This window comes from Streptopelia decaocto, assembly GCF_964273445.1.
Source record: "Streptopelia decaocto genome assembly, chromosome: 1".
Taxonomy (NCBI): domain Eukaryota; kingdom Metazoa; phylum Chordata; class Aves; order Columbiformes; family Columbidae; genus Streptopelia; species Streptopelia decaocto.
In genome coordinates this window covers 184,666,185-184,692,109 of record NC_138663.1, presented here as the reverse complement: position 1 = coordinate 184,692,109, position 25,925 = coordinate 184,666,185, and the positions used below count along the sequence as shown (strand labels likewise).

General features: G+C 40.0%; 2 protein-coding genes across 7 annotated transcripts in view; one reads left to right on the top strand and one right to left on the bottom strand.

The window, feature by feature from the left end:
• PROSER1 (proline and serine rich 1) overlaps window positions 1-16,498 on the bottom strand; it is a 21,294-nt gene extending 4,796 nt beyond the window's left edge. For all 6 annotated transcript variants that reach the window (XR_014185699.1, XM_082069059.1, XM_082069056.1 and 3 more), the window contains exons 1-11: window positions 15,649-16,498; window positions 12,493-12,558; window positions 11,649-11,717; window positions 11,109-11,203; window positions 9,151-9,244; window positions 8,531-8,641; window positions 7,748-7,831; window positions 6,745-6,823; window positions 4,626-4,721; window positions 4,460-4,504; window positions 456-2,217 (exon numbers count right to left, since the gene is read on the bottom strand). Coding sequence is in view for 5 of the 6 variants with exons in the window: in XM_082069059.1 (XP_081925185.1) it covers window positions 456-2,217; window positions 4,460-4,504; window positions 4,626-4,721; window positions 6,745-6,823; window positions 7,748-7,831; window positions 8,531-8,641; window positions 9,151-9,244; window positions 11,109-11,203; window positions 11,649-11,717; window positions 12,493-12,558; window positions 15,649-15,693 (2,546 nt within the window). In the remaining variant the exon portion in view is untranslated. The remainder of the gene's footprint in view (window positions 1-455; window positions 2,218-4,459; window positions 4,505-4,625; window positions 4,722-6,744; window positions 6,824-7,747; window positions 7,832-8,530; window positions 8,642-9,150; window positions 9,245-11,108; window positions 11,204-11,648; window positions 11,718-12,492; window positions 12,559-15,648) is intronic.
• On the top strand, window positions 16,499-25,925 carry NHLRC3 (NHL repeat containing 3). The gene is made up of 7 exons (XM_082069110.1): window positions 16,499-16,727; window positions 17,852-18,004; window positions 18,753-18,900; window positions 19,441-19,641; window positions 20,788-20,879; window positions 21,524-21,636; window positions 23,216-25,925. Exons 1-7 carry the CDS (start codon window positions 16,524-16,526, stop codon window positions 23,442-23,444), a joined length of 1,140 nt encoding a protein of 379 aa, XP_081925236.1. The 5' UTR covers window positions 16,499-16,523; the 3' UTR covers window positions 23,445-25,925.

Genomic DNA, 25,925 nt, shown 5'->3' with positions numbered 1-25,925 from the left:
ACCTAAGAAAGGAACTCAGAAATTTTTGTACCTCTGCTGTGCCTACAATTTGCACACAAAAAGCTTTGCAGATTAAAGTTAATGCTGAGTACTTCCTTAAAACATAGGAATATCTAAGATATTGTCTGCCATTACCTGGGTATGTCAATGGATGCCCACGTGGAATCTATTCTTGTAAAAGCCTAGGAGGTGCCGAATTTCCTCATCTGGGAAATAAGATCACTCAGCACCTCACTGGATTAGACTGTCGTAACGGTGACTACTGGGGACAACCTACTTAGTAATTACTCTATTGGTTTCTAAAGACAGGTGGAAATCTATTGGTGAACTAACTTTAAAAATTAACTCTAATTACTCACTGTGAGTGAAACTAATGTCTATGCCTCAAGTAAAATCAGTGTTTTGCTCAAGGGAAAAAGAAAAGGTTCTGACCTCCTTCAGAAACAGAAACATACCCAGCCTGTGCAACGAGTGCAGAGTTGAAGTTTGAGCTAAAGGCCGAGGCAAACCCTGGCAGGACCGGAGCTGGAGATGGGGCTGTGGCAGCTGCTGGCAACGGTGCAACTGCTGCTACTGCAGAAGATGCCTGGAGGCCAGGGAAAGAAGGGAGAGCAGGAGTGACAGAGGGTGTGTTAGAGACAGGAAAACCAGGGAAGGATGGGTTTGATGATCCCAGAGGTCCCTGGGCAACAGAAAAAAGGGAAGGGACGGCACTGGACAAGTTAAGCGAGAAGGGTGGAGCAGATACTGTTGCTGAGGCGGCGAGTCCTGAGAGTACGGCGGCGGTGGAACTCACATGAGGGGCAGACATGGCTGAAGCGCTTGTAGACGGAGTAGCTAACAAAGACCCTGGGAGAGTGACGGGTGGCGTAAGTGCTGGATTACCAGTAAAAGCAAAGTTACTGGTTAGAGACGTAAAAGGTGGGAGTCCATTGAACACAGGGGCAATGGGAGCAGAGGAGCCATGTGGGGTGAGGGAGATGGAAGCCAGAGAACTGGAGTTGTTTAGAGGAGCACTCAAAGAGGAGAGACCTGATAGCGCTGGATTCAGGGAACTGGGTAAACTGACTGGCACTGAAGCTGCTGAGGTGTATGCACGCCCAAGCGCTGACAGTCCTATAGTGCCATGAGAAGGGCCAGCTGAATGAGAAGGACCTTTGAAGGCCGACAGGGTAGGACTCATGGGTTCTGTTTTAACCAGAACTGGGATACTTGTGGCAGCTGGGGCTGATGAGAGTTGCTGATCTGGATTAGTAGGGCTTGTGCCATGCAAGAGGGAGGCAGATGAGCCACAGTTGACTGGCATAATTGATGGAGAAGTGGTTAAAGGTGACTGTGTAGGCAATGTTGGAGGAGTGGAACTAGAATTGGCCACAGATGGGGATGGAAGACCTGGAAAAATGGCCAGCCCGGGTGTGGAGGAACGCTGTGGGGTGGGGGTGGCTGATGGAGTATAACATTTGTTGACAGAGGAAGTGGGAGGGTCAGAGCTTTGATTAGCAAGAGCAGACAAAGAAGCAAGCTCACTTGTCATAGCAGAAGGTAAAGCAGATGAATTGATTAATGAAGTGTCATTTGATGTCAGAAATCCTTTTAAGACAGACAAAATTGGGTTAGGCAAGCTAAGAGAACCAGGAATGGTAGTGGCAGAAGAATTAGCAATTGTAGATGGAACAGGACTAGAAATCCCTGGGGTGCTGGGAGGCAAGGACAAGGGGAGGCCAGCAAAAACTGATGACAATGGAGTGGGATTATTAGCAGAAGCAATTGAAGAGGTTGCAGAGAACGGGAGACCAGCAAATGGTGCAGCAGCAGATGCAAAAGCTTCACCAGGTGCAGGTGTGGCGCATGGTGTGGAAGAGCCTTGTGGAGCTGGTGTAGCTGTGGTTATAGAAGCCAGCCCAGAAAAAACGGCAGGGATAGGGGTAGAGGTTGCACTGTGAGCAGATGTGACAGGAACACCAGGTAAGGAAAGGGATTTGATGACAGTAGGGGTTGGGGTGGGTGGCTGAGATGTATGGATGGAAGAGGAGACCTGTCCTGGGAAAACAGGAAGGACAGGGGTAGACATGTTCATCCCAGGGATGAGTGGAGTTGCAGGTGCTAATGGATGGCTTATTGCCTTGACAGGTGATGGGGTAGGGACTGGAGTAGCAGCAGGTGTTGAAGGATTAGAACCATGAGGAGTAAAGAGCTGATTCGTTTGTGCAGAAAAAGCTGCAAAGAAACAAAAGTGGTAAGAATACTTGAAACTGTCAGAAATGTTTGAAATCAACACAAACACATTTTATACAGTATTTCAAAATATGATACACAGGCAATAGCTGACATACAATGTCTGTATATGAACAGTGAACACTGGAGCCTATGAAAACAAAACAAAAAGGTATGTACAAACACATCACACAAGTTGTACATGACGTAGGCAACCACTCCTCTTTAAAACACTTTGTGACATCTGCTACCTCTTCATGATCTCATGCAAGACAGTTAGATACTCAAACATACTCCACAAGAATGTCTAAGTGACACAGGTAAACACCCTCCCTCTGGTCTCTACCACCTGGCAGTACCCGAAACAGATCTAATATCCCATCGGCATCAGATCACCTGGGCTCCTCTGCATCCACTGCCACTGAAGGTCAGAATTTCCTTCAGAACCAGTTAATTCAATGTATCATGATCTCAGAGAAGTTTAGTCAACAACTGAAGAAAGATGATTTCAGGTGCTGGTATTTTTCTTTCCTTCAAAATCAGGCCATTCTCTTCACTGTGTCTCCTTCAGATTTTGATTCTAAGAAGGTACACTTTTAAATTCATGTATCACACTACAGTATTAAACTAACATTGGCACTTGACCTTTTCAACAAATATTTCAGCAAGTCTGAAGTCAGGTGTCTATAACTGAGGCAAGCGCCTGCCACTAGGAATAGAGACATCAGTCAAGCTGGAGGAAAATCTGCAAACGGGCATGTTGGGGCTAATGGAAAGAAGTTGCATTTATGAACACTGGCATGTCATGAGCTTTGATATGCCCCTATCTAGCTCCTGGGGAATATGAATGTGTTCATGAATCATTCCTCCCAAACAACCCTCGTGCTTTATTTGACTTTTAAAATAATCTGTTCAACTGTAAGCAAATCACTGATCCAACCTGTCAAACTCATCACCCGTAACTTTGTAGCAGCTTAGATTTCTCTTTTGCCAAAATTCTACATATACACACACAAACTCCAACACAGAATCTTTAAAATCTTCAACCTAAATTGGTATGACAAACTCCTGTGTTACGTATCTTGAAACTCTAAAACCAGCAAGTTTGCAAATAGAATATTTCCTTTTACATATTCTTTTCCAAAAACGTAGACCCAAATTGCTCAGCTCTGGATTCTACCCTTTCCTTATCCTGTTTCCGAGCTGAAGAATCTCCATGATCACAGTTGTCAGAACTAGAGAAATACAGCTGCAATAGAACCCAGAGCTGTTACTCCCAAGAGAAGATTTTATTCCTTACACTGTATTCATTTATCTGTATAAACTACCTTGTAAATACATGCACGATTAAAGGGGTATATATGAATAAAGTGATTCTTTGGAACAGCAACAATTCTGTAGAACTATCCCTATGCACAGAGGAGAAAAAACATAACTTCTTTTTTTTTTCCTATAAATATGTACAAGGGCTAAACTTATCATGGCCATTTTATCTATTTGGGGTATGTGTTAATATGCCTGAGTCAATAGTCAGTAGATTCACAGTTTCTGTTCGTCAAACCTAACAAAGTATTATGGAAGCCTTTGTATAAGTAGGTCATAATGGGAATTATTATTATCATTTGTACTCAATGTACAAAGCATATGAAGTACCACACAAATAAAGATTTAAAAAAAAAAAAAAAAGACAACTCTCTCTTCTGCAAAAAGAACTGGAATTTAAAGCATAAGACAAAAGTGCAGGTACACATAGTCAGATGTAACAGTCTGGGATAAGACATTCTATACATGGATTTCAACAAACTATAAACAAAGAATTTGTCTCTCTTGTATTCCTAGCTTCCCACAGCAGCTAATATAAAACATTAAAATGTGAATGAGATTTCAGGTATCTGTCCAAAGTTTTAACAACTGCAAAGATATTAATGAAGTGTTTCAGTGTACTACATTGCAAAGCATGTTTTGATTTCATTTTCTTTACATGATTTCTCACACACTTATATGCTGAAGAATATACAACTTTAATGAACTAACGCAAAAGGCGGAATTTTAATGTTTCAATGCTTCTAAGTGTCAAATGCCTGAGATGATTTTTTAATTAACTCTCAGAGGATCCTATTCCAACATTAGTCAAATATTTGGAGGCTTATAAAAATCCCCCTAAACAAATACATTGTTTACACTTTCTGAACAAATAACAAAGACACAATCAACACAAAACTCCCCCTGTGGATTTGCAATTTACCTTGATTTTGGGAAGGTTTTGCCTGGCTGGAAAGTTCCTCATTTTCTAAACAGAGAATAACAGCTTGTTATTTAAAAGCAAATGAAACTCCAGCAGCGAATAATCCATTCACAACAATGAATTAGAAAAAATACGATCAACATTTTTAAAGGTATGCATGCTTTACCTGATACCACTGGGTTAGCAGTGTATGGCGGAGGAGCTGGTAAGCCTGGAGCTATGACATTAGCCATTGGAACTAAGCCGGCATTGTTGTAAGCACCTAAAAGACCAACACAATACACATCTCAGTTGGAAGAATCCATATCTAAGTGAACCAGTAAGTGTTCTTTAAAAGAACCAAAAAAACAGACCAGTTAATCATCCAGGCTGGATGCTGGCTTTTTGCCAATGTCTGCCTAAGTGACATGCATTATGATCCAAATTTTAGGAAAGGCAGGTCTCTTGAAAGAGCCTGAAAAGGTCAGGTTTCAATTGCTTTCAGTTCCATTTTGCCTGAAAAACTCAAAGGGGAGGAGTGATTCAGAACGTCTGAAGCATCATTTCTTTGCAACTCTTCCTTTAACATAAAAGCCTTGACAAACGAGACAAACATACAGCATCGACCATGACCAGCCCTCCAACACCAGTCAGAAAAATGTCCCATCTCAAATACTTAGTCTCTCAGAATTCAAATCACAGGAACATAAATACACCTCACAGTGGTCCTGAAAGGGTATTTTAAAAGCATTAGAGCTTACACTTCATGGGAAAAAAGTAGCACTTGAACATTTCTCAAAGTGCAGTAATTTGTCATATGTAATTCCTTTCTGACATTTTCATGATAGTTTTACCTAATGTTAAGATTTTTGCATGACAACTCTTGGCTGAAATTCAGAAAAGTAACTAACAATCATACCATCACCCAGGAAGGAAATGTTAAACCAATATATGTAAGAGGCAGAAAACAAAACATCATTCTGACCATTGCTTGAAAAGAAACACATTCAATAGTTTCAGGTCAGTATCTGCAATCTCATTATACATTTTATATATATATATATATATATATAAATATATCATCAGTTGTAAGTTCTGTTGTTACAAGAGTTTGGTTTTTTTTTTTTTTAAACCATGTAGCATCCTAATAAGGCCCTGAAAACTCAAAAGCTGTTTCAAATCCTAAAATCTACTAGCATTTACATCCAGTCACAGGCCAAATTTTGTGCCCTAACTTACTTTGGACAGGATTTGTTCAATATAAATTTGAGCCAGTCTGCAAGTTTCCTATACACTTTCTGTGGAATAAGTCATTTCTAGGGCACAAATCATCAAGCTTTAGCCACTAGTAGTGCAAATTTTTCCAAACTGACTATAAAGAGACTTGCAGACATCACACTGGTTAGATGACTCGCCCTTCAACACGCACGCTAAGAGCTCTACCACACTTTCTTATCAAATATGTTAAGACCTCCCTGAAATACCTAACACTAGTGAATAGCAAGCTTCCTAAGCAGAGCACTCATTTTGCAGCACAGAATGGCAAGATTAGGAAAAGCTTTCAGCTGCTGCTCAAAAAGACCAGAGTCTGACTACATAAGTACTCCAACTTCTTCTTCCAAAGAAATGGCAATTGCCTTGCTCCCATCCAAAAATGTCTGGAATCAAACAACAGATAAAGCAGAGTAAAGAGAGAGGAGTTTATGAAGAAAGACTCAATCTTCCCTGAGGCACAAGGCTAGGAATAATAAGACCAGACACAGGAAAAAGAAATCACTATGTCCCTTCTGAGACTGAAATCTACATACTTGAATTTTTATTTTAGGTAACTGTTTTAAAGTACAGCTGAAGGCAACTGAGAAACAGATTACCGTCCTTCAGCAAGTTCCTACGTATTTCCACCCAATCCAGGGCTGTGCCTGACCATGTCCTAAGTTTGGTACAACAGCAAGTCAACAGACTTGTCAAGCCAAAGCCCAAACCATAATCAAACATTATAACAAAGACACAGACCTATATTCTTGTCTAACATGCACAGTGCCTCCCATAAATGAAATATTTTGTCACCAGAACAGAATTGTGAATTTTCTTTATGATGTGATCACTGAGAAAATAAGTCAATATACTCCTCTTTTTATCAACTCTGAGTCATGACAGGAAGAGGTGGAAACTAATACCCCAAGCAGGTTCAGGGAGTGCAAGCCCATTTCAGATATGATCATGGTCAGAGAAACTGACACTCAACGCTTATTGAAAGGCAAATGGAGTAAACAACACCATCAAGCTAAAACACAGAGAAGCCTTACTTGGTGCAATAGTCGCATGTGGCCGACATGGTGGGATGGGGTATGGAACTGGTTTGTGTGGGTTGTAGGTTGATGGAGCCTACATAAACAAAAAACAAACAGAAGAAGCAATAGTGAAAGCATTACCTAATGTTTCTCAGGCAAAAAGCTAACATTCAGATACTACTACAGACAGCTGTTCTTCACTGGAAAAACATTTGATATCATATTTCTTCATAATACCCATAGCGACTGCAAATATTTCACTGTTTCTGAAAGGAATGAAACAAACATCACTAGTATATGTTTAGATTTTAATATAACACTGAACACAGGTGGGAAAGGGAACTCCTTCCTGCCTTGTAGTGTTCACGTTGTCCAGTCTTAGACTGACTTCTTGTTTTAAAAATTTAGCACATTTAAAACTAACAAATAGTTATGAAGTTACTTGTCCCTTTAAAATAATATACTTAGTGGGAAACATCTCATAATAAAAGTGAAAACAAAACATTTGGACAATATTTCAAATTAGCAGCAGGTTCATTGGGAGTTCGCCCCACATGCTTAAAAATTTTGAAATACAAATCAGCTATGTTGTTAGAAAACAAGAACCTTCTTCTAAGGCACTGCTGTAATTTAGGTTTCCAAGATGCAGGGTTTTTTATGTTCATGTAGGAAACCCTCAGAGACTGTATTAAAAAATTTGTATCTAAAACTTACACTAGCTCATGATGGACTACTAAAAATGCTTTTAGCTTTCTCTTCTGCTAGTTAATTCTGCCTTCAAATGCTCACACGTTATATCCCCTAGATAATCCTATCCCACAAACTAGAGCTTGTTTTCAAGTTAAATAAAAATATGTTAGGTCATGTTATCGTTATTATAGAAGGTAGCTTTATTTAACCTGATGCTCTACAGTCTTCTTGCAACATAACAGCATTTCATACAAAAGCCTCATTGAATTGGCTGGTGGTTTAAATTTTTTTTACAAGTTTAATTTATTTATTCATTTATTAAACATACTGGTTTGGATGGTCCAAGTATACGGGCTGCTATTCCCTTTCCTTCATTAGTACATTCTTCTGTGTCCTTTTTGATAGGGGTTCCCTGAAACAAAAGAAAATGAAACTATTAAGCACTAACTTAGAAGTAAATCTTGCTCTATACATATTAGATTTTTTTTCTGAACTACATTCAAGTTTTTGAATATTCTGAAAGTGATACTCAACCAAGTTTATTAGGAAAAAGAAACTGTGTTTTAGGTTTGTAAAATAAGAGCATTCCAATAGCTTGGTTTATAAAACTGAGCTTTTGTAAAGAGATGCATATTAAACAGTTCATGCTTCTGACATAATCAGAATTCCACATTTTGATTGGTGGACATGATAACTTATATTTTGCAGTCCCTTAAGTGTTCACAGGAAAAACTTAACACAGTTGCTCAAGAACTACACGAAGACTAGCAGCAGTACTGTAGTGATGATATTAGGTCATCTTATCAACCTACCAGTAAGGCTCTTTACACCTCTCCCAATTCTGCCAAATATCGCCAGAGTTTACAATGCTTTCCTTATATGAACAATGTCTTATTATGCAGTAGCCTTTACTTGAAGCAGCATAGAAAGAAAAGGCAAATAAAAACAATGCAAGTTCCCTATGGATGTGTAATGAAGTAATAAAAAACCACAAAACATTGCTTTTGATTTCATGCTTCCTTCCACATATATGAATCCTGGTTTTGATTATGCTATAACAAATCCTAAATCAAGGATGTTGTGAAAAGCAAAAATACAGGATCGTGCTTACTGGAAAAATTCCATTTATGCGGCTTGGTTTGCCCTTGGGATAAGGGTTGCCAGGAATCATGCCACAGGATGATATCATAGCATGAGGAGCCTTACAACCCGTTTTTGAAGCCTGAAAAATAAACAAGAAAGGACATTATTTTCTATCAAATTCAATGCTTTACATAAATGAATTACTATTTCATTACATTTAGACGGAATGAATCAACCTACATGGAACAATTCAAAGCTTTGTCTCAAATCGTCTTCCCAAATAGTCCAAATAGTGTTAGGTTCTGCGAAAGTGCCTTCTGTTTTGAATAACTCTACTTGACCCTGTCTGCTTCTACTGAACTTGGGGTTAAGCACTTGGTGCTTCCTAGAACAAATGCAGACTGTTTCCTTCAGCACTGGTTGCAATTCCATGCCCTTTTTCCATAGGATCCTAATGCCTGACAGAAACTTCCCCCTTTTTTCCACAGATATACACAGCTCCTATCTTTTTTCAGCCACTTCTTTCCACTCATCTTCCACCAGTAGTTCCCAGCAGTCCTTATGGTAAGTCTTGACCCCACAATGACCACGACAATGGAGACAATACTGTATTTGACAGAATCAGGGATACTAGAGTATCTTGACTACCTGTTCAAGAATTCTTCTGCATCTTTTCTTCTCTGACATATTAATTCTGAACAGATCTTCAATAAGCCGATAATTCTGAGCATCAACAATGTTGCTATAAATAAAGACACTGATTACTGTCATTCCATATACTTATCAGAAACAACATACTACTGAAAAGCAATCAACAATTTTTCAGCCAATACCCAACAGTACATTAAAAAGCATAATTAGTTCAAATCATAAAATTATTGTTCTTATTGAAGTACAAACCCAGGCTTAAATATTAACTTCATACCTGTAAGTGAAACATAGGATTAAATACCAATACAGAACAACGGACGACGATGGCTAAACCTTGTGGCAAAAATAACTAAAATGAATTTTGCATCACAACAGTTAATGAGAAAGCTTTAATTGCTACTAGCACACAATTCCCAGCACAGCAGAAAATCAGCAGCTACTTGGTTTGCAACTGTTTCTTGCCAGACTGGTAGAGAAACAAATTTTCATCTTATTTACTCCAGAATTAAAAAGATGAAACTCCTGGAAATTCTCTCCGTGTTCTGCAGAAATAGTGAAACCCCTCACATAGTTCCAAAAAGTACCCTTCCTTTCTCTTTGCTCCTCTCCCAAAAATAACACTAGACCTGTCAAAGAAAACAACAAAACATGCAAGTACAAGGAGCCTGATGCCTGATTCTACCTGTCTTTTTCAAAACCCTGACCCCACCACCTTCACTGCTGATAAACACCACCTGCCCCATCCAAACTACTGGAAATAGAATACAGCCGCAAAAAGGAGGCCTTCACAAGAAAGGGTATTAGAAGAAATGGAATCAGCAGAATGTTGAATGAAGACATGAAAAACTCTTCAAAGAATGCTATTAAAATGCTAATGGACTTTCAGCTTTGTTCTCTAGTTTTGATTAGCAAAGTAAGTAGTACATAGATTTGGGTTAGGATTTCTATATCATGACTCCCTAATTATGCTCTTGCACTGTGGAAATTCTACAGCTAAAGAAGTCACTATGCTTTCCCCCCACACCAGCTGAAGTGCAGCAGCTGAAGAGTCAATGAGCTCCAATCTCATTTCAAGCAAAACAGGTTAGTTTAAAGTGCCACTGAACTTCCTTTAGGCTGCCATGCTTTGCTTTGGTCTGAAGGAGACTGGGAGCACTCACACAGCTTCTTAAAGCTCAATTCTGAAAGGAAGACCATGTCTATATCCTCAGTCTTATTTGTTTTATGGTTATTTATATCATTAATTTACATGCCCCAAAATGTTCAAGCTGGCTGTAATATATAGCATTCATATGCCAGGCAGACATACTAAATGCAAAAAAAACATGCCAACCCAAGCAAGAACAACATTTCATGTAATAAATCCCCTAAACCAGACAGAAGAGTTCCAGTATAAACTTATGTAGATGGTAGATCCTTTGAAGCAGCTGTGTTTAGTAAAACAAAATAAAAAACAACTTTCTGTGTAATATAAATTTAGAATACCTATACATCTTTTATAGACCTTAGATCTATAAATTAAATGTGTCAATTTAAGAGAACTATTTACTTACCTCATTTTTACACATGTAATATTTAGAGGGCTTTTCAAATGCAAAAGGGTCAATGCCCAGAATACTCTGGTCTCGAGCGTTTTACATTTCAGTGAGCAGAAATAAGCTTAAGGCCCTCTTCATCCTCTACAAGATTTGGAAACCACTGTAAAAACACTGGCAAAGTGACAGCTTTCCAGCAGGCAGAAGCCCATACAGCAGCACACTCAAGACTCAGATGAACTATGGAACTCTGCACAATGTTTACTTCCAATTCTTCTTTTTACAGCCACATCAATAATGGATTTGTGCTTTACCTTAACTGGCCACAGTGCTTGCTTCTACAAGCACCTTAAATTTTATACACTCAAACACTAGTAAAAACAATACAAGTTAAGGAAATAAAACATGAGAGATACTTACGAAGCTAAGATTTCAAGGGCAATAAGTTTATCTTTACTGAATGTGAAGCAGTTGAGAATATTAACCATTTTCGATGCCGGAACTGCCACTATTTTCTGACAAGTAAGCAAGAAAGAAAAAAAGTGTCTATAAAGAAAGGCAGTACAATGATTTTAAACTCAGAATGCAACTCAGTAACAGCTTCATATAATGTATTTCAGTAAACATTTAATAATCTCTCCCTCTCTATATTCTAAATTCTGAACAAGCAACTCCAAAAAGCACTTGCCAAAAGCAAAGAAATTAGAAAAGTTAACAATAGTGACAAAGGGCTACATGCATTCTTGTGATACACAGGAAAGCAGAAGATACTTTAGTCAGAAAAGATACCCTAGTTAAAAGTATGAAGTTTCATATTTCGATACCATGGGAAGAAATGAAGAAGAAACTTGGAAGATTAAGGGGCAGACTGACCCATCACTTGCAAAAGTAGACACCACAAAACTAGAATGAGATTAAGAGGGCAAACTTACTCCACAAGATTATGTCACAAGAACTTACATGTTGTAAAGCCTTTATCGCCTTAAGCTGTGGTTCAGCCCAAGAAAAATATCTCAATAACTCAACAACCTGCAAAGAAAGGCCTTCAATTAATCTTTTATATGTATTAAAAAAATATGCTAACAGCATCAATATGATCTTTCCATTTTTGCAATACAGCGGTATACTGCTAAAAAAACGTGTCTGTCTGTGATGTTTGATTGTCAGTGCCTACCAGCATGTAACATTCCTTTTATTTCTAAGTAGGCACTTAAAATTTCTACCTTATGAGATGTTTTTCTATGGAAATATTTAAAATAGATACTTACTCCTCTCTATATATTTGCATATATGCAAAACAATTGCCACAGCATTAGGAAAAAAAGTACGTCTTTCTGAAAAAGCTTAAAACATTCAGTATCTCAAACAGTGTATTCACTAAGCATACACAAACACACACACACACAAAACAAAAAACAGAAAACACAAAAAAACAGAAACCAATATACAGAAGAAAAAGGATCAGGAAAAAAATATACATAGTACCAAAATAAGTTGGATACTTATTACTACATGCCAGTTTATAAATAGTTGCAAAAGAATCCTTAATTCCATGATGATAAACTTATCCAATTTTCCCCCAAACAACAATAATGAAAATCTAATGATGTTGATAACAAAACAAGTTGGAACTATTTTTAACAGTTTATTGCTGATTTAATAATGAAGAATTAAATCTCCTCAGTTAAAAAATAAAAAAACTATTGTGATCAGCCTCAGTATGACTGGAGACACTATATTTCTGTATTACCGAATACACAAAACTAATAGTTCCCATTAAACCCATGACAGTGTTGACTTTTACCTGTTCACTAGAAAAGTATCCATGAACATATTCAATAGCTTTTAATTTGTACTCAGTCAATACAGCCTAGAAGATATAAGAAAAAAAAGATGCATAATTAGTCCCTCAAACATTATAATTATGGCACAACCATCTGCTAGATTAACCTATTAATCTAAAAAATCTGACCTTAGAAAGTGACATTTCCATCAACTACATTGCTATACTTCTAAGTAACAGAATATTCCTTAAATAATAGAGAGAACAACGGAAAACAGAGTTGTAATTTAATTATTCTGTTAAAAAGAGTCATTTTTTTATTTATTTAATTTTGCTTTTTGTTCTTGTTGTTTAACACTGTACCGAAGAACACATCATCACTCTTCCTTTTGCCTCAAAGGTTTACATCAACTTTACATTAAACAATATAATAGAGTTGATTATCCATACAATCTCTTTTTGTGTTCCCTGAAAAATAATTTAAAAAGCATCTTACTTCAGTGAATTTATGAAGAAACTGGGTAACGAGTCCATACAGATGGAATTAAGTACACAAGAAAACCTGCTCCAGAGGTTGATGTCTTGTCATAACCTTCCCAATGTTAAAACTTGAATACACAATCATACAAAACAAAGGAAGCAAAGTAGTTTAATGCAGTAGTTTAAAGACCACCACCTATGACTTAGTGGCAAGACTATTTTGTTGATAACCACCTGGGCTACCAACAGCCAGGGCTTCCTCCTTCTCTTCAGTGCACTGATGGATATATAAATGTAAACATGACAGGTAACAGCTGAATTCCTGCTCCAAATCGACACATCCACCTTTCTTCCCCAGTTTCCAAGGCCCCCATCCATTGCCAGCTTTTATGCTAACTACTCTCAAATCACCTCCAGATTCACCCACACACCCACTTCTGTCTCTTCCCCGTAGCCCTAAAATCTACACCTGTTCCTTCTGGTTTTGCCCTTGTCCCCCCACACAGACAGATGTGAAGTCTCCATCACTGCAACCCAGCTGTGAGCAGCCCAGGTGCACATACACACCCGCCCACTGTTCCAGGCAACCCCTTCCTTTCTGTTCCTCCTCAAGAGACCAACACCACCAAACACACTGAAGTCACAGGGATAAAAAAACCCTCTCCTTTTCTCTTCATGCTCATTTTTTCTTCTCTCCCTTCCTTTTCTCTTCACATATTTTGGGAAAAAAAAAAATAAGCCTGGTATTCCACATAGCAACTTTACAAAAAAAAAAAAATCACTTTTTTTTCTTAAATCAACAACTGAATAAATTCATAATAAGAACACAAACAGAAAGTGCTGCTATGTATATTATGAAAAACCCTCAAAGTTTATTTTGTTAACAATCATAAATATATACAGGGAAAGACAGAACTAAGCTACAGATTAAGGCACTGAAATAATTGTCCCTGCTAATTGTAGGACTGAAAATGGAACATACCAACACAAGAGACTTGTAAATCACATAATAAAGAAGGTTCTACCACAGAGCTAGAAATGAAGTTTAAACAAAAACCTCGCAACAAAGATACAAAACAAGTATTTGGAAAATGAACATTACACTGGAAGAGCACAGCTATTATTAACACAGCACTGCACCGATCCTCAGATCAACAGTAAGTTAGGTTTACGGGAATACAGGCAGCTAGCACACAGCCAACATAATTGTCTAAAATCACATGTCAAAACCTCTTTTGTTTGAAGTCTTTAGTAATCACAGAGCATACGCTGAAGGGCCGCACTGCAGTAGTAATATTTGAAACATAATTCCCTCCCACCATCAATTCTCAGAGAAAATATTCATGTGCAATTTGTTCCTTGATTTTTTCCCCAGATTTTCCATAAAAATTTGTAGGTTGGGAAAGAAATCCACACCCTGAAGCATCTTAGGCTGTGATGTTTTTAGCTGGTTACACAGCACAGAACATACCTGTTTTATAAAGAATTTATGTAAAAATGCTAGTATGTGCAGAGACTCATCACTGGGGCTTTTGAGCACAGCAATTTATACATCAATACATTCCAAAATAATCCTGCTACGGCTGCAGCCACTACTGTGTCTCATGCTGAAGAGAAGCTGAACTGAAACTCAACTCTGTAGCACCCAACTCCCAAGAAAGGAAATGACCTCTCCTAAACCATCCATCATCACAAAAACACCTATTACAAAACCACTAAGGATTCCTTCTCTGCCATAAGGCGATCTCATATAAAACAAGCCCCTCATTTTCCCACCAAGACAGCTTTCGCAGGATAATTAACTGTTCCACTGTGACACACCACCTCTGCTTAACTACTGCAAAATACATCATCCAGGTTTGTACTTCCCATGTAAGACAGAAATCATTAATCTCAGAGGTTCTGATTTTTTCTATGTCCTTTTCCACTTCCAACTGTCCAAATCACTCACTTTCCTGTTAAAAGCCAGCCCCCTGTTTAGTAAGAAACCAGAAGCTTGACAGACATCAGGAAGCCCAGGTTCGTATCTCTGCTACCCACAACTAGTAGGTGTTTTGCTCCCTGAGTTTTTACCAGGAGATGCACAAGCACAGTTCAGAGCATCAAACCCCAGGATTTCACATCCTGTAGGAAGGTGTGCACACACTCCTGAACTGCAGGAGATGTGGCTTTGAAACCAGTCCTCTCATGTCATATTTGTGTGTCGTATCTCCCAAATCATCATATAAAAGGTGGATACCTCATAATTTAAGTTCCCATATCTGGTCAGGCCAAACAAACACAGGCCTTCCCCCCCCCCCCAAAAAGAGACACTTGGTTATTTTGTTTTTTCTTTCTCATCCTCCTTGTCAATGACAATGCTGTGCTCAACTTATTAAAACGCTTTATTCAAATGAGCACTCTTCAAGCACAAGTTGTTAGCTCAGTGATAGCTGTCTGAACTGATTGTTTCCTGAGAAAATAACAATATCTTAAAGAGCAAGCATGTCACAGCAGCTTCACACTGTTATACCTGACATGCAAGAATTAGCACACACCAGTAACGCAGGATTATAGCTCATCACACTGAGGTGAAATTTAGTCTTTATTGAATCCTGAAGTTATTTTCAAAGAACACAAACATCTAACCTGATATGTTCATTACAAGGAACATTCTACCATCAAATGTTTAAACTAACATGCAAAACACGAAGTTACCTTTCTAATTTCATCCAGCACGGTTTCAAATGATTTCTTATCCATCTTTATTAGTTCATTCAATGCAGATACTTAAACATGGAAGAAGAAAAAAAAAAAAATCCAGGCCAAACTGTTTACTGAGGGATTTTAAGCACAGAAGAATAAAAAGAAAAAAATAATTAAAAAAAATAAATAAAGCAGTGCAAGAACGGCAGCTTGGGACCTTCTCAGCCCCCGGCACTTCAGCGCTGACGCCGCCGCAGCACCGGACACAGCGCAAGAGACAAAGGCGGACACGGCCGCTGCTGGGACCCGCGCACGTTCCGAGGCTGTTCTCGCCGGCGAAGGAAGAGGCAGGGCCAGGGGCAGAGAGGCCGGGCCAGCGGCAGGAGCGGGGCGGCAGCCGCAGCCCCTCGGGCGGCCTCGCCGCGCCGCTCCCCTCAGCACGCGGCACCGAGGCCCGTCCGGCCCGCGCCCGCCTGCCGGGCACCCCCACACCCCATAACTCGCTCCGCCGCCACGCTGTGATCCCGGCGGCCCGAGGCCGAGGCAGTTGGGAGCGGCCGCGGGGCAGAGTCCGAAGAGCGGCCGGGAAGCGAGGGCGCAGCTACCGACAGAACACCCCGCTCGGCAAGCCTGCCTCCCCGCCGGCGCGCGGCTATGACGTCACAGCATGGCCCCGAAGGCCCCTTTCCATGCTGGTCAACAACAATAATGCCTACGCAGAAGTGGCGGAAACTCGAGATAGACTCCCCCCTTTTTTAGCTCCCGGGCGTCGCTCTGAAGCGCTAAGTCCTTCCGCGGGGCGTCGACGTGCCCTCTCTGGCCCGCCTCTGCGCTGGCGCAGCTCGGCTCAGAGACGGCACAGAGTCAGACAGCCCAGGGCCGGGAGAATGAGAGCGAAACCCCCCCCGCCTTCCCTGAACCACCTGCTGGCGGGAGGGGCGTCGGTCACGTGGCTGCCATGGCAACGCGGCCCTCCCGCGAGGCAGCCCCGCCCCGTCCAGGCCTTCATGCGGCGGAGGCGGCCGGCGGGGCTGTGGCTGCCGATGGCCGGGGCGCTGTTGGTGCTGCTGGCGCTGCTCTGGGGCTCGCAGGTGGGCGGCGGCCGCGGCCTGAGGGACGGGGCGTAGCGCGGGAGCTTCCTATGAGCCCTCTGGTTATGGCTTCCGGAGGAAGCCGGGGGGAGAGCGCTTGGGTCCGGGCCTGTGGTAGGGCCGCCTGTCCCCGGCCTGCGCGGGGACTCGCAGCGGTGCGGGCAGGGCTCCGGGCCCGTGCCGTCCTGGTGCCTTCCCGGGCCTGTTCTGGCTTAGAGGCTTCGTTATGTGGCTTTGCAGCTCCTCTGAGATAAATGCGAGCACTGGGTGGTTCTTGTGCAGGGGTTTCCAAGCAGTGTGTGCTGCTTAAATGAAGAAAAACTTAAATAATCTCTGGGTGAATAACATCTTCCTGTCGGTTTTTCTCCTTGCTTAATTGCTCTCGGGTTTCCTTCGTGATGGTCTAGTCTTTCTCAAGCTGTCTGTAGTTCCTTGTCATCAACTTGCCTCTGCTTCTGGCAAGGCAATTAACAGAAATGTTAAATGGCCCTGGTCCTTCAGGGTCACCACTTGTTACTTTCTTCTTGTTACTTGTTACTACTTCTTTCAGTTCTAGTGCTTATCTCGCTGCAGCATATCTGTGCTTGGCTTCCCTTATTTTCCTGGAAAACTAGAACAAAAAGGTGAAAGATGGGCTTTTTTTCCGTCACCCTTTAAAATATATACATACATTTTGGTGTTGCTGTTCCTGCTGTCTTACACATCCCCATTTCTAAGATGTAGTTTTCTTTCTTGAGCCGCATTTTCCATTTATTTTCCTTTTTCTTAGTTTTATGTATTTTTGAAGTGTTTATTGATTCTCTTTGTTTCAGAACCTTCTATGCTATTTTCCTCGTTTTGGAGTGTAATAGCAACTATGATGTATGATATTTCCGGGTGTGTTTATTTTGCCTTCTAACTCCAGAGCTCCCCAATCTAAAGGATTTTATTAGCTAGTTTGTCGAAGTTTTCCCATTTGCAGTCCAAAAACGTAGCTACAAGCCTATTTCTGTTTGTCTTCTAAATTTAATTTGAATAAATCCATTTATGATGCTTTAGTACAAAGTCACTTTCTACTGCTAGTTCTTCTGATCCCACCATCATAGAATTTAACTACTAATGGGTATTTATTGTTGTGTTTCCAGTTTTTAAAAGCATTTGATTACTTCCCTCATTGGAATGGACAGCAACAGATGTACAAGCTGGACATAGGCTGGCCTAAACTTCCAGAATACTTCACTGGCCAAACATTTTGTGTTGCTGTCGACTCTCTTCATGGTTTGGTCTATGTGGGACAAGTGAGTGAGAGTACTAAATATCTCTCCTTGTTGATCTAGTGTTTTTCCTTTAAAGTGTTTGCTTTAGATTATATGTACATGTGTGTCTATATATATATATATATAAAAATAATGACTGTATCAAAATTGGTGAAAATATAAGTATGTATGTCTCTGCTATATCCATTTTAAAGCAGTTTTGGCACCATGCTTGTTTGTGCTTTTAAAAGCATTACATTTCTGTGGTATGAATGCATGATCCAAATTGAGTGACAGTAGCCTCTTCTCTAACTGAAAGGTAAAAGGTTACTGTAGTTGGAGTTCAATTATTTGACCTACCAGTTCAATGCATTGGTATCTCCAGATCACAGAAAGTGGTGGGAATCGGTTATAAAGCACAGCATCAGTACTTGAGTACCATACAGCTAACAAGTACAGCGACTGGTTTTTATGCCTGTGTTATGCTTAGTGTATTTTTCAGCAAGAACATAAAAACCTGGTTCAAAATTAAAACCAAGATAGCTGCAGCAGCTTGGCTGCTCTGGAAATTGGATTATACATAATTTAAGTTTAAATTCCAGAAGGCTGGAAAGTTTTGCATGCTGAGGTTAGGCACTTCTTTTTTTAGCTGGAGAAAATGAGATCTAGCAGACAATCTCAGGGGATTCTTATGATTCATGAAGCATTGCGAAAAATTTACAAAGAAGAATTTTCAAAAATGATTGCGTGCTTGATACATTTTCTTAATAGACCTTTTTTGCCTTTACAGAGGGGAGACAATGTACCAAAGGTACTTGTATTCTCAGTGGAAGGCTATTTTCTTTACTCCTGGAATGAAACAGTTGAAATGCCTCATGGTATCTTTGTATTGAACACCGCAACAGATAGTTCAGTATGGATCACAGATGTTGGAACAGGTATGTGTGGTGGTGATATTAGAAGTATTGAGTGGGGAAGAAAATATTGCAGGTATCGGTTCAAACTACTCATTTATTTAAGTCTCTCAAACAACTCTGAAATAGATTTATGCTTTACTTGCCATGAACAAACTTCTCAGGTGCTGCACAAAATACTCTGAAGGTTCATGAGTTGTGCTGTGTCTTGTAGCTTCTAAACTTAGCAAGCAAGGGTTTTTTTGGTGTTTTTGTTTGGTTGTCTGTTTGTTTTTGTTTCTTTGTTTTCTTCCCAGGAGAACTATCATGGAAATAAAAAAATCTTCTGGCTATCTTATCTTCTGTCCCTGTCCTAGGTTGGGTGGCCCTAATATAATGGATTAATATTGTTGTAGCCTGTGGATTTACTAACCCACTGTCATGTTCTTACTGTAAAATTTTGTCTGATTTATTAATATCACTTGTGAGTATCAGGAGATTTTCTTTTTTAATCTTAGTAATCAGTTGTAATACTTCCATTTTATTTTGTTAAGATGTTTTTGCACTTTTTTTTCCTTAATTCAGGGAAATATGGGCACACCGTGAAACAGTATAGCCCTTCAGGTAAACTCCTGCAGGTCTTGGGCACACCAGGTAATGCTGGTTCAAGTTTGATTCCCCTACAATTTGATCAACCAGCAGAAATCTTTGTAGAGGAAAGTGGAGAGCTCTATGTTGTGGATGGAGACGGAGGAATGAATAACAGATTGCTCAAACTATCCAACGGTATGGAAAAAGGAACTTCTGCAGTAGTTGACCGTGGAAAATTGATTTTAAATAACACAACTTGAGAATACTTTTAGGTGTGGAGTAGGTAGAGCTGTCATTTAACATTAGTTTGAAGACTTTGTTGGATCAGGTCCTGTTTTACTGCTTGTCACTTCAGGAGAAATCTCTCTAATCATTTATGACAAGAGACAGAATGAGTTTGTTCAGTCTTCAGGAGATAAAGCTAAGGATGATTCTTATCACTGTCTTCAAGTCAGTAATGGGAGGGTATAGAGAAGACAGAGGCACGCATTTATTGGAAATTCACAGTGAAGAATGAGGAACACAGAGCAAAAGATGCAAGAGGAGGGAATTCCAGTTCTAGTTTTGTAGTGAAAGATTCACAGTGAGGGTGATCAGACAGTGAATAGTTGCCCAGAGAGGGTGGGCAGTCTCCATTCTTGGAGATGCTTAAAACTTGATGAGTAATGAATAACCTGATCTAACTTCAGAGTTGGATTTGTTATTGAAGCTAGTCCTGCTTTAAGAAGCAGGTTGGACCTGATGGTGTGTGGAGATCTCTTAAATTATTCCATTATTCTAATTAGCTTGCTCATATTCCCCAGTTAGATAGTCCATATTGGTTAGAGCTGTGAGTTAGGAGTCTGCACGTCTACAGTTGGGGAAAGGTGAAGGAGCTACGGTTTCTCCTTTGCTCTGTCATAAACCAGTCGGTTTGCTAGTATCTAGTTGGCAAAATGTTAATTGTTTAAACTCAAAACTGGTTCAAAACTGCCAAGTAACAAATCATAGCCAGCCAACTGTTTACTGTTTTCTGTTTTGGTGGGTTTTTGTTGTTGTTGTTGTCATTTTCAAATACAGAGCCTTGGACTGTGTCTTTTGTGTACTAGTGGCTACGTTGCTATAACCATAAGCCTGAAGCCACTAATAACAATCCAGTAGTCCCTGTAGTATTTCCTGTAGTATTCTTGGTTTAATGTATCGGGAGTACTGTGTTTTTAAAAAGCCTGTGTTTAGAAATTCCACCTTTTAAAATTTAATCAAAGTAAGTTTGCAAGGCAATGGCTTGAAGCTATTTTATTTGTTGTTTTCTTACTGTGATTTTTTTTTTTTTTTAACTTTTTCATGTTGTTCACTGTTTAGACTACAAAGAGATATGGCTGACTGGGACAAATGGGACCGGCATTGGTCAGTTCAAGATTCCTCACAGTGTAACAGTGGATCCTGTTGGACGGGTAATGAATAAAGGGAGAACTTTTTTCATCTTTTGACACACTTGTTTGAACAAAACAAATGCTATTTCTTTTTTTAATTGAGGTGTTGTGATTTGGGTCATTTTATGTGGGTTGCAGTTTTCAGTGTGATAGTGGTCATGAGCTGAAGTTTCATCTGCAGATCCTACTGCAGTAGCTTGCAGTGTTTGTGAACCCAGTTAGCACAGGGTGGAACAGAGATAAGCTCAACAAAACATGCTGAAAATGCTCTTAGTGTATGAGTTGCACAATATTTATAGTAGTACTAGGGTTTGCAGGTGCAGCCATCATAGGACTGGATCATGACTGCTGTTGAAAAACTAATGGTTAGTGGGTGTCAGACCAATATGTTTAGAATTAAATAGGTGGGAATATGTCCTCAATGTAGCCACAGAAATGGAGGCACTGATTTCTCTGTTAAAGTAATATAAAATAATTTGTGTGTGTTCACTGTGTGGCAGTTTTGTTTTATATCTGGAAGTCATACTTGCTTAAGTCATTTGAATGTGGAGGTACATTCTTCTAAGATGTACTTATTTTTTACTACAGGATACTTTGCCTGTGTCAGAAATGAATGCATTTGATTTTTTCTGTTTGTCAACAGTCATAATTTTTGTTCTTAACAGGTATGGGTTGCAGACAGAGACAACAAAAGAATCCAAGTTTTTGATAAAGTCACAGGGGAATGGCTCGGGTCTTGGAACAACTGTTTTTCAGAAGATGGACCCTATTCTGTCAGGTATTACAGAATTACAGAATGGTTGGGGTTGGAAGGGACCTCTGGAGATTATCTAGTCCAACCCACCTGCTAAAGCAGGTTCACCCAGAGCAGATCACACAGGAATGTGTCCAGGCAGGTCTTTAATGCCTCCAGAGAAGGAGATGCCATAACCTCTCTGGGCAGCCTTTTCCAGTGCTCTGGCACCCTCAAAGTAAAGAAGTTTCTCCTCATATTGAGATGGAACCTCCTATGTTTCAGTCTGTGCCTGTTGTCCCTCATCTTATCATTGGGAACCACTGAAGAGAGTCAGGTCCCATCCTCTTGACATCCACCCTTGAGATATTTATAAGCATTGATAAGATCCCTTCTCAGCCTTTTCTTCTCCAGGCTGAACAGACACAGCTCTCCCAGCCTCTCCTCATAAAAAAGATGCTCCAGACCCCTAATCATTTTCGTAGCTCTCTGCTGGACTCCCTTCAGTAGTTCCTTATTATTCTTAAACTGGGGAGCCCAGAACTGGACGCATTACTCCAGATGCGGCCTCACCAGGGCAGAGTAGAGGGGGGGGAGAACCTCCCTCGACCTGCTGCTCACACTTTTCTTAATGCACCCTGGGGTACCATTGGCCTTCTTGGCCACAAGGGCACATTGTTGACTCATGGTCAACTTGCTGTCGACCAGAACTCCTAAGTCATTCTCTGCAGTGCTGCTTTCCAGCAGGTCCACCCCGACTTGTACTGCTGCCTCCCTACGTGCAGGACCCTACACTTGGTCTTCTTGAGCTTCATCAGGTTCTTCTCTGCCCAGTCTTCCAGCCTGTCCAGGTCTCACTGAATGGCAGCACAGCCTTCTGGTGTGTCAGCCCTTCCTCCCAGTTTGGTATCATCAGCAAACTTGCTGAGGGTGCACTCAGTCTCTTCATCCAGGTCATTGATGAACAGGTTGAACAGGACTGAACCTAACACTGACCCCTGGGGAACCCCACTAACTACAGGCCGCCAACCAGACTCTGCACTGTTGAACACAACCCTCTGAACTCTGCCATCCAGCCAGTTCTTGATCCATCTCACCATGTACTCATCCAACTCACACTTCCTGAGCTTATTGTATTGTTGAACAGTTCTTCTAAAAGCATGCAGTTACATGAATAAGGTGTACTCTTACTGGTGAATTAAAATATTGATATTTAATGTCTGACAAAGTAGTTAACCAGTTTAACTAATAGAGTGCTGAGTCCTCATCACATGCAAAATCTTCATAGTTGCATCTTGACAGGGAAATCCTGGCTTTATAACAAGCCCCATGGATTTCAGTGCAGGATTGTTAAAGTTTTCATGTGATGTTGACCTTACTGTTGGAGCTTTTAAAGGGAGATTGTCTTGACGGAGTTTTCTGCTGCACATTCTGTCTCAAGGAGCAGCAACATGCAGAGCAAGGCTTACAAGTTAATTCTCCATGTTTAACTGTATTTAGCCTGTTGTAGCCTTCAAAAGCTTGAATATTACGGAGATTTTGTTTGTTTAAAAGTGCGTGGTTATGTTAAAATGAGATGTCATTTGGAGTTCATAATTCAAAGATATATCTCTGTCTTTCACAGATTTACTGCAGATTACAAATACCTGATTGTCGCCCAGCTGAATATCAACCGGTTAGCGATCTTGGCAGCACCACCGGTTGGTGCTATTGGGGACTGTGTTATGGTCAACACTGTCCAGCTGGCAGACGAAACCAAACCACACCTTGTGGATGTAGACATGAAGAGTGGAGCAGTCTATATTGCAGAGATTGGAGCCCAGCAAGTACAAAAGTACATACCCTTAAGCTGATGGTTTCCCACAACTACCACAGCACAAACTGTGTGACATACAAGATCTATGACCATATTTCCTTGAGTTTTCTGTAGCTTGTGTTTCCTTTGACAAGCACAGATCATTGTGCTCCCAGAACTTCAGGGCTAAGAATCTGTCCTAGCTGTTCTGCAGTCCTGGAGGAGTACTTGGTCTTGAGCCGTTACTCATTTTAGTGATGCTATGGTGGCTTTGGGTTTTGTTGCTGAGAATTGTACAATGACATTGTAAAATTAAGCATCTTAATTTTATTATATAAAAGTTTACAAACACAGCTGCTGTTCTTAAATGTATAAAGTCATCTTGGGGCTACTCTACTTAGCCTGTGGGTGTTGTTAAATGAAGGTCAAAACTGTCTGAAAGTAGTATATAAGTGATTTCCTGGGAAGCAAGCACCTCGTTTTAATGTTTCTTCACGAGATTTATGGAATCATTGTGCTGATACTGCCGAACACTGAATACAGGAATGCATTATAATGTTGAATAAGGTGCTGCTGGATCCTGGTACAGTGCCGATGCTGGCATCTGCCTTAAGTGGTTAATGCCATAAGCATTGAAATCTAAGTTTTCAGCTCTAGCTAAAGTAGTAAGTTCTGTAATAAGCTTAAGTTAAATTGGTATCACGCACTTCGAACTAAATTAGAAGTATGTGCACAGCAGCTAATTACTGATTCCTAACTAAATCAATTCTTAACCTGATCTGATTTATACCAGTGTGAGTTTTTTGTTACATAAGATTTCATAGTGGAACATGTTGAAGTTCAACTCATTTAAGTTACTCGAGGTAAAATTGCAATTTTCTAGGGAAGTCTTAATCAGCACTGGGGACTGGGAGACGCAATTTTTTCTCCCAATTTTATTGAAACTGTCAGTTAATAGCACTGCATCTGTCTTGATTCAGGGATTGTTAACTGTTTGATATTCAGCACCTAGACTTCATCAACTCCCATTAATGTCTAGAGCTAAGTTTCTTACAGTACATCCTAGCAGATGCCTCCAAGCTCTGTCCTAAAAAATGATATCTCTTTCCATTGCCAGTCCAGAGTGGTTCAGTTTTCTTTATGTGTTGTTTCAAGGTTTTAAGTTAGTTCACTTTATAGCACGGAGGGAACTGGGTATAGGAAAATGGCACAGCAGAAATCAGACAGTGAATAACTGATTACCTCTGTAAAGGATCCACATTCCATGTTTATCTACTAGCTCTTCAAAACATTTCAGAGGATTTTTGCAGTTTCCACACACTTATTCTACTGTGTGGACTATTTTAATGCTAATTACCAGCTAAGAGCAGTAGTCTTTTTTTATTTTATTTTTTTTTAAATATCCTTAGAAAGGGAATTTGGAAAATGGAATTATTCTGATGGGAAATATCCACTTTAGTGAACGTAATCAAAAGCAAATGCATCCTAATTTGTCAGGTTTCAACATATGACCACAAATTTCTAGGTCAGCAGATGGGAATACTGTCCAGAAAAGTCACATTCAGATTTTCTGTGGAAAGCAACTCATCTGTGGAGCCTGATGGCCTGATTTCAGTACCATTTGAGATTAATGCACTAAATATGAATGCTTTAATGTTGGCTGCATCCACAATAACAAAAGTAGATCTAATCTAGCTGCCCTCATCCAAGCCTTAGAACCAGAACTTCAGAGTTATACACTAGTAAATATGACCTATCATTCACATGGTCTTGAATGTGAGCTAGTAAGCAATATTTATTAGCTGAAAAAGCAGTACTTTCTCTAGATCTGAGTGGATATGTCCACATTGCTTTGCAGTGTGTTGTGTGGATTTTCCAACTAGGTCGCCACTAGCTCAGGGATCTCTGCTCTGTGTGCAATTTAGCTATTTCTCACCTACACAACATGAATTTCTTTTAAAAAATATTCCTGTGAGAACATTAACTATATTTGAGTGTATCTTGATAGTGTAAGGGGTCCAAGCAAATAATCCTCCCCCACCACACCCTCTCCTTATTTATTTTTCTTCTGTCACATCCATTTGAAACAGAACTTGAAGCTCTTTGGGAACATGCTTCAGTGGAAGGAATAGTGCACTTTTGGATGATGATGAACAAGTTATTTCTACAAGTTTCGTGTTTACTGTGTGGATCTGCTTTCAACTCTCCTTTTACGTGGGCTTTTGCAGCCCCTAGAAGCGGGGAGAATTCATCCAGTTTTGTCTGGCTTTACTGAAGTAGGCCACAGTGCCAAAATGTGCCTTGCCTTTAGGCATTTTTGGGTATCTGTGATAAGAAGGGATGCTCATATTAACTAGTATGAGATACTTAGACTCCTCTTTATCTCTGCATCTATGACCAGGCTGAGAAAATGATTGATTTGTGCACTAACTTGATAATTCTCTGAAGGTTTTCTTATGTATCATCTTGAAACTGATTTCTGAAAAATTGCATAGTAGAATAATTTGATAAAATAAATGGAGAATTTCCCATTATGAAA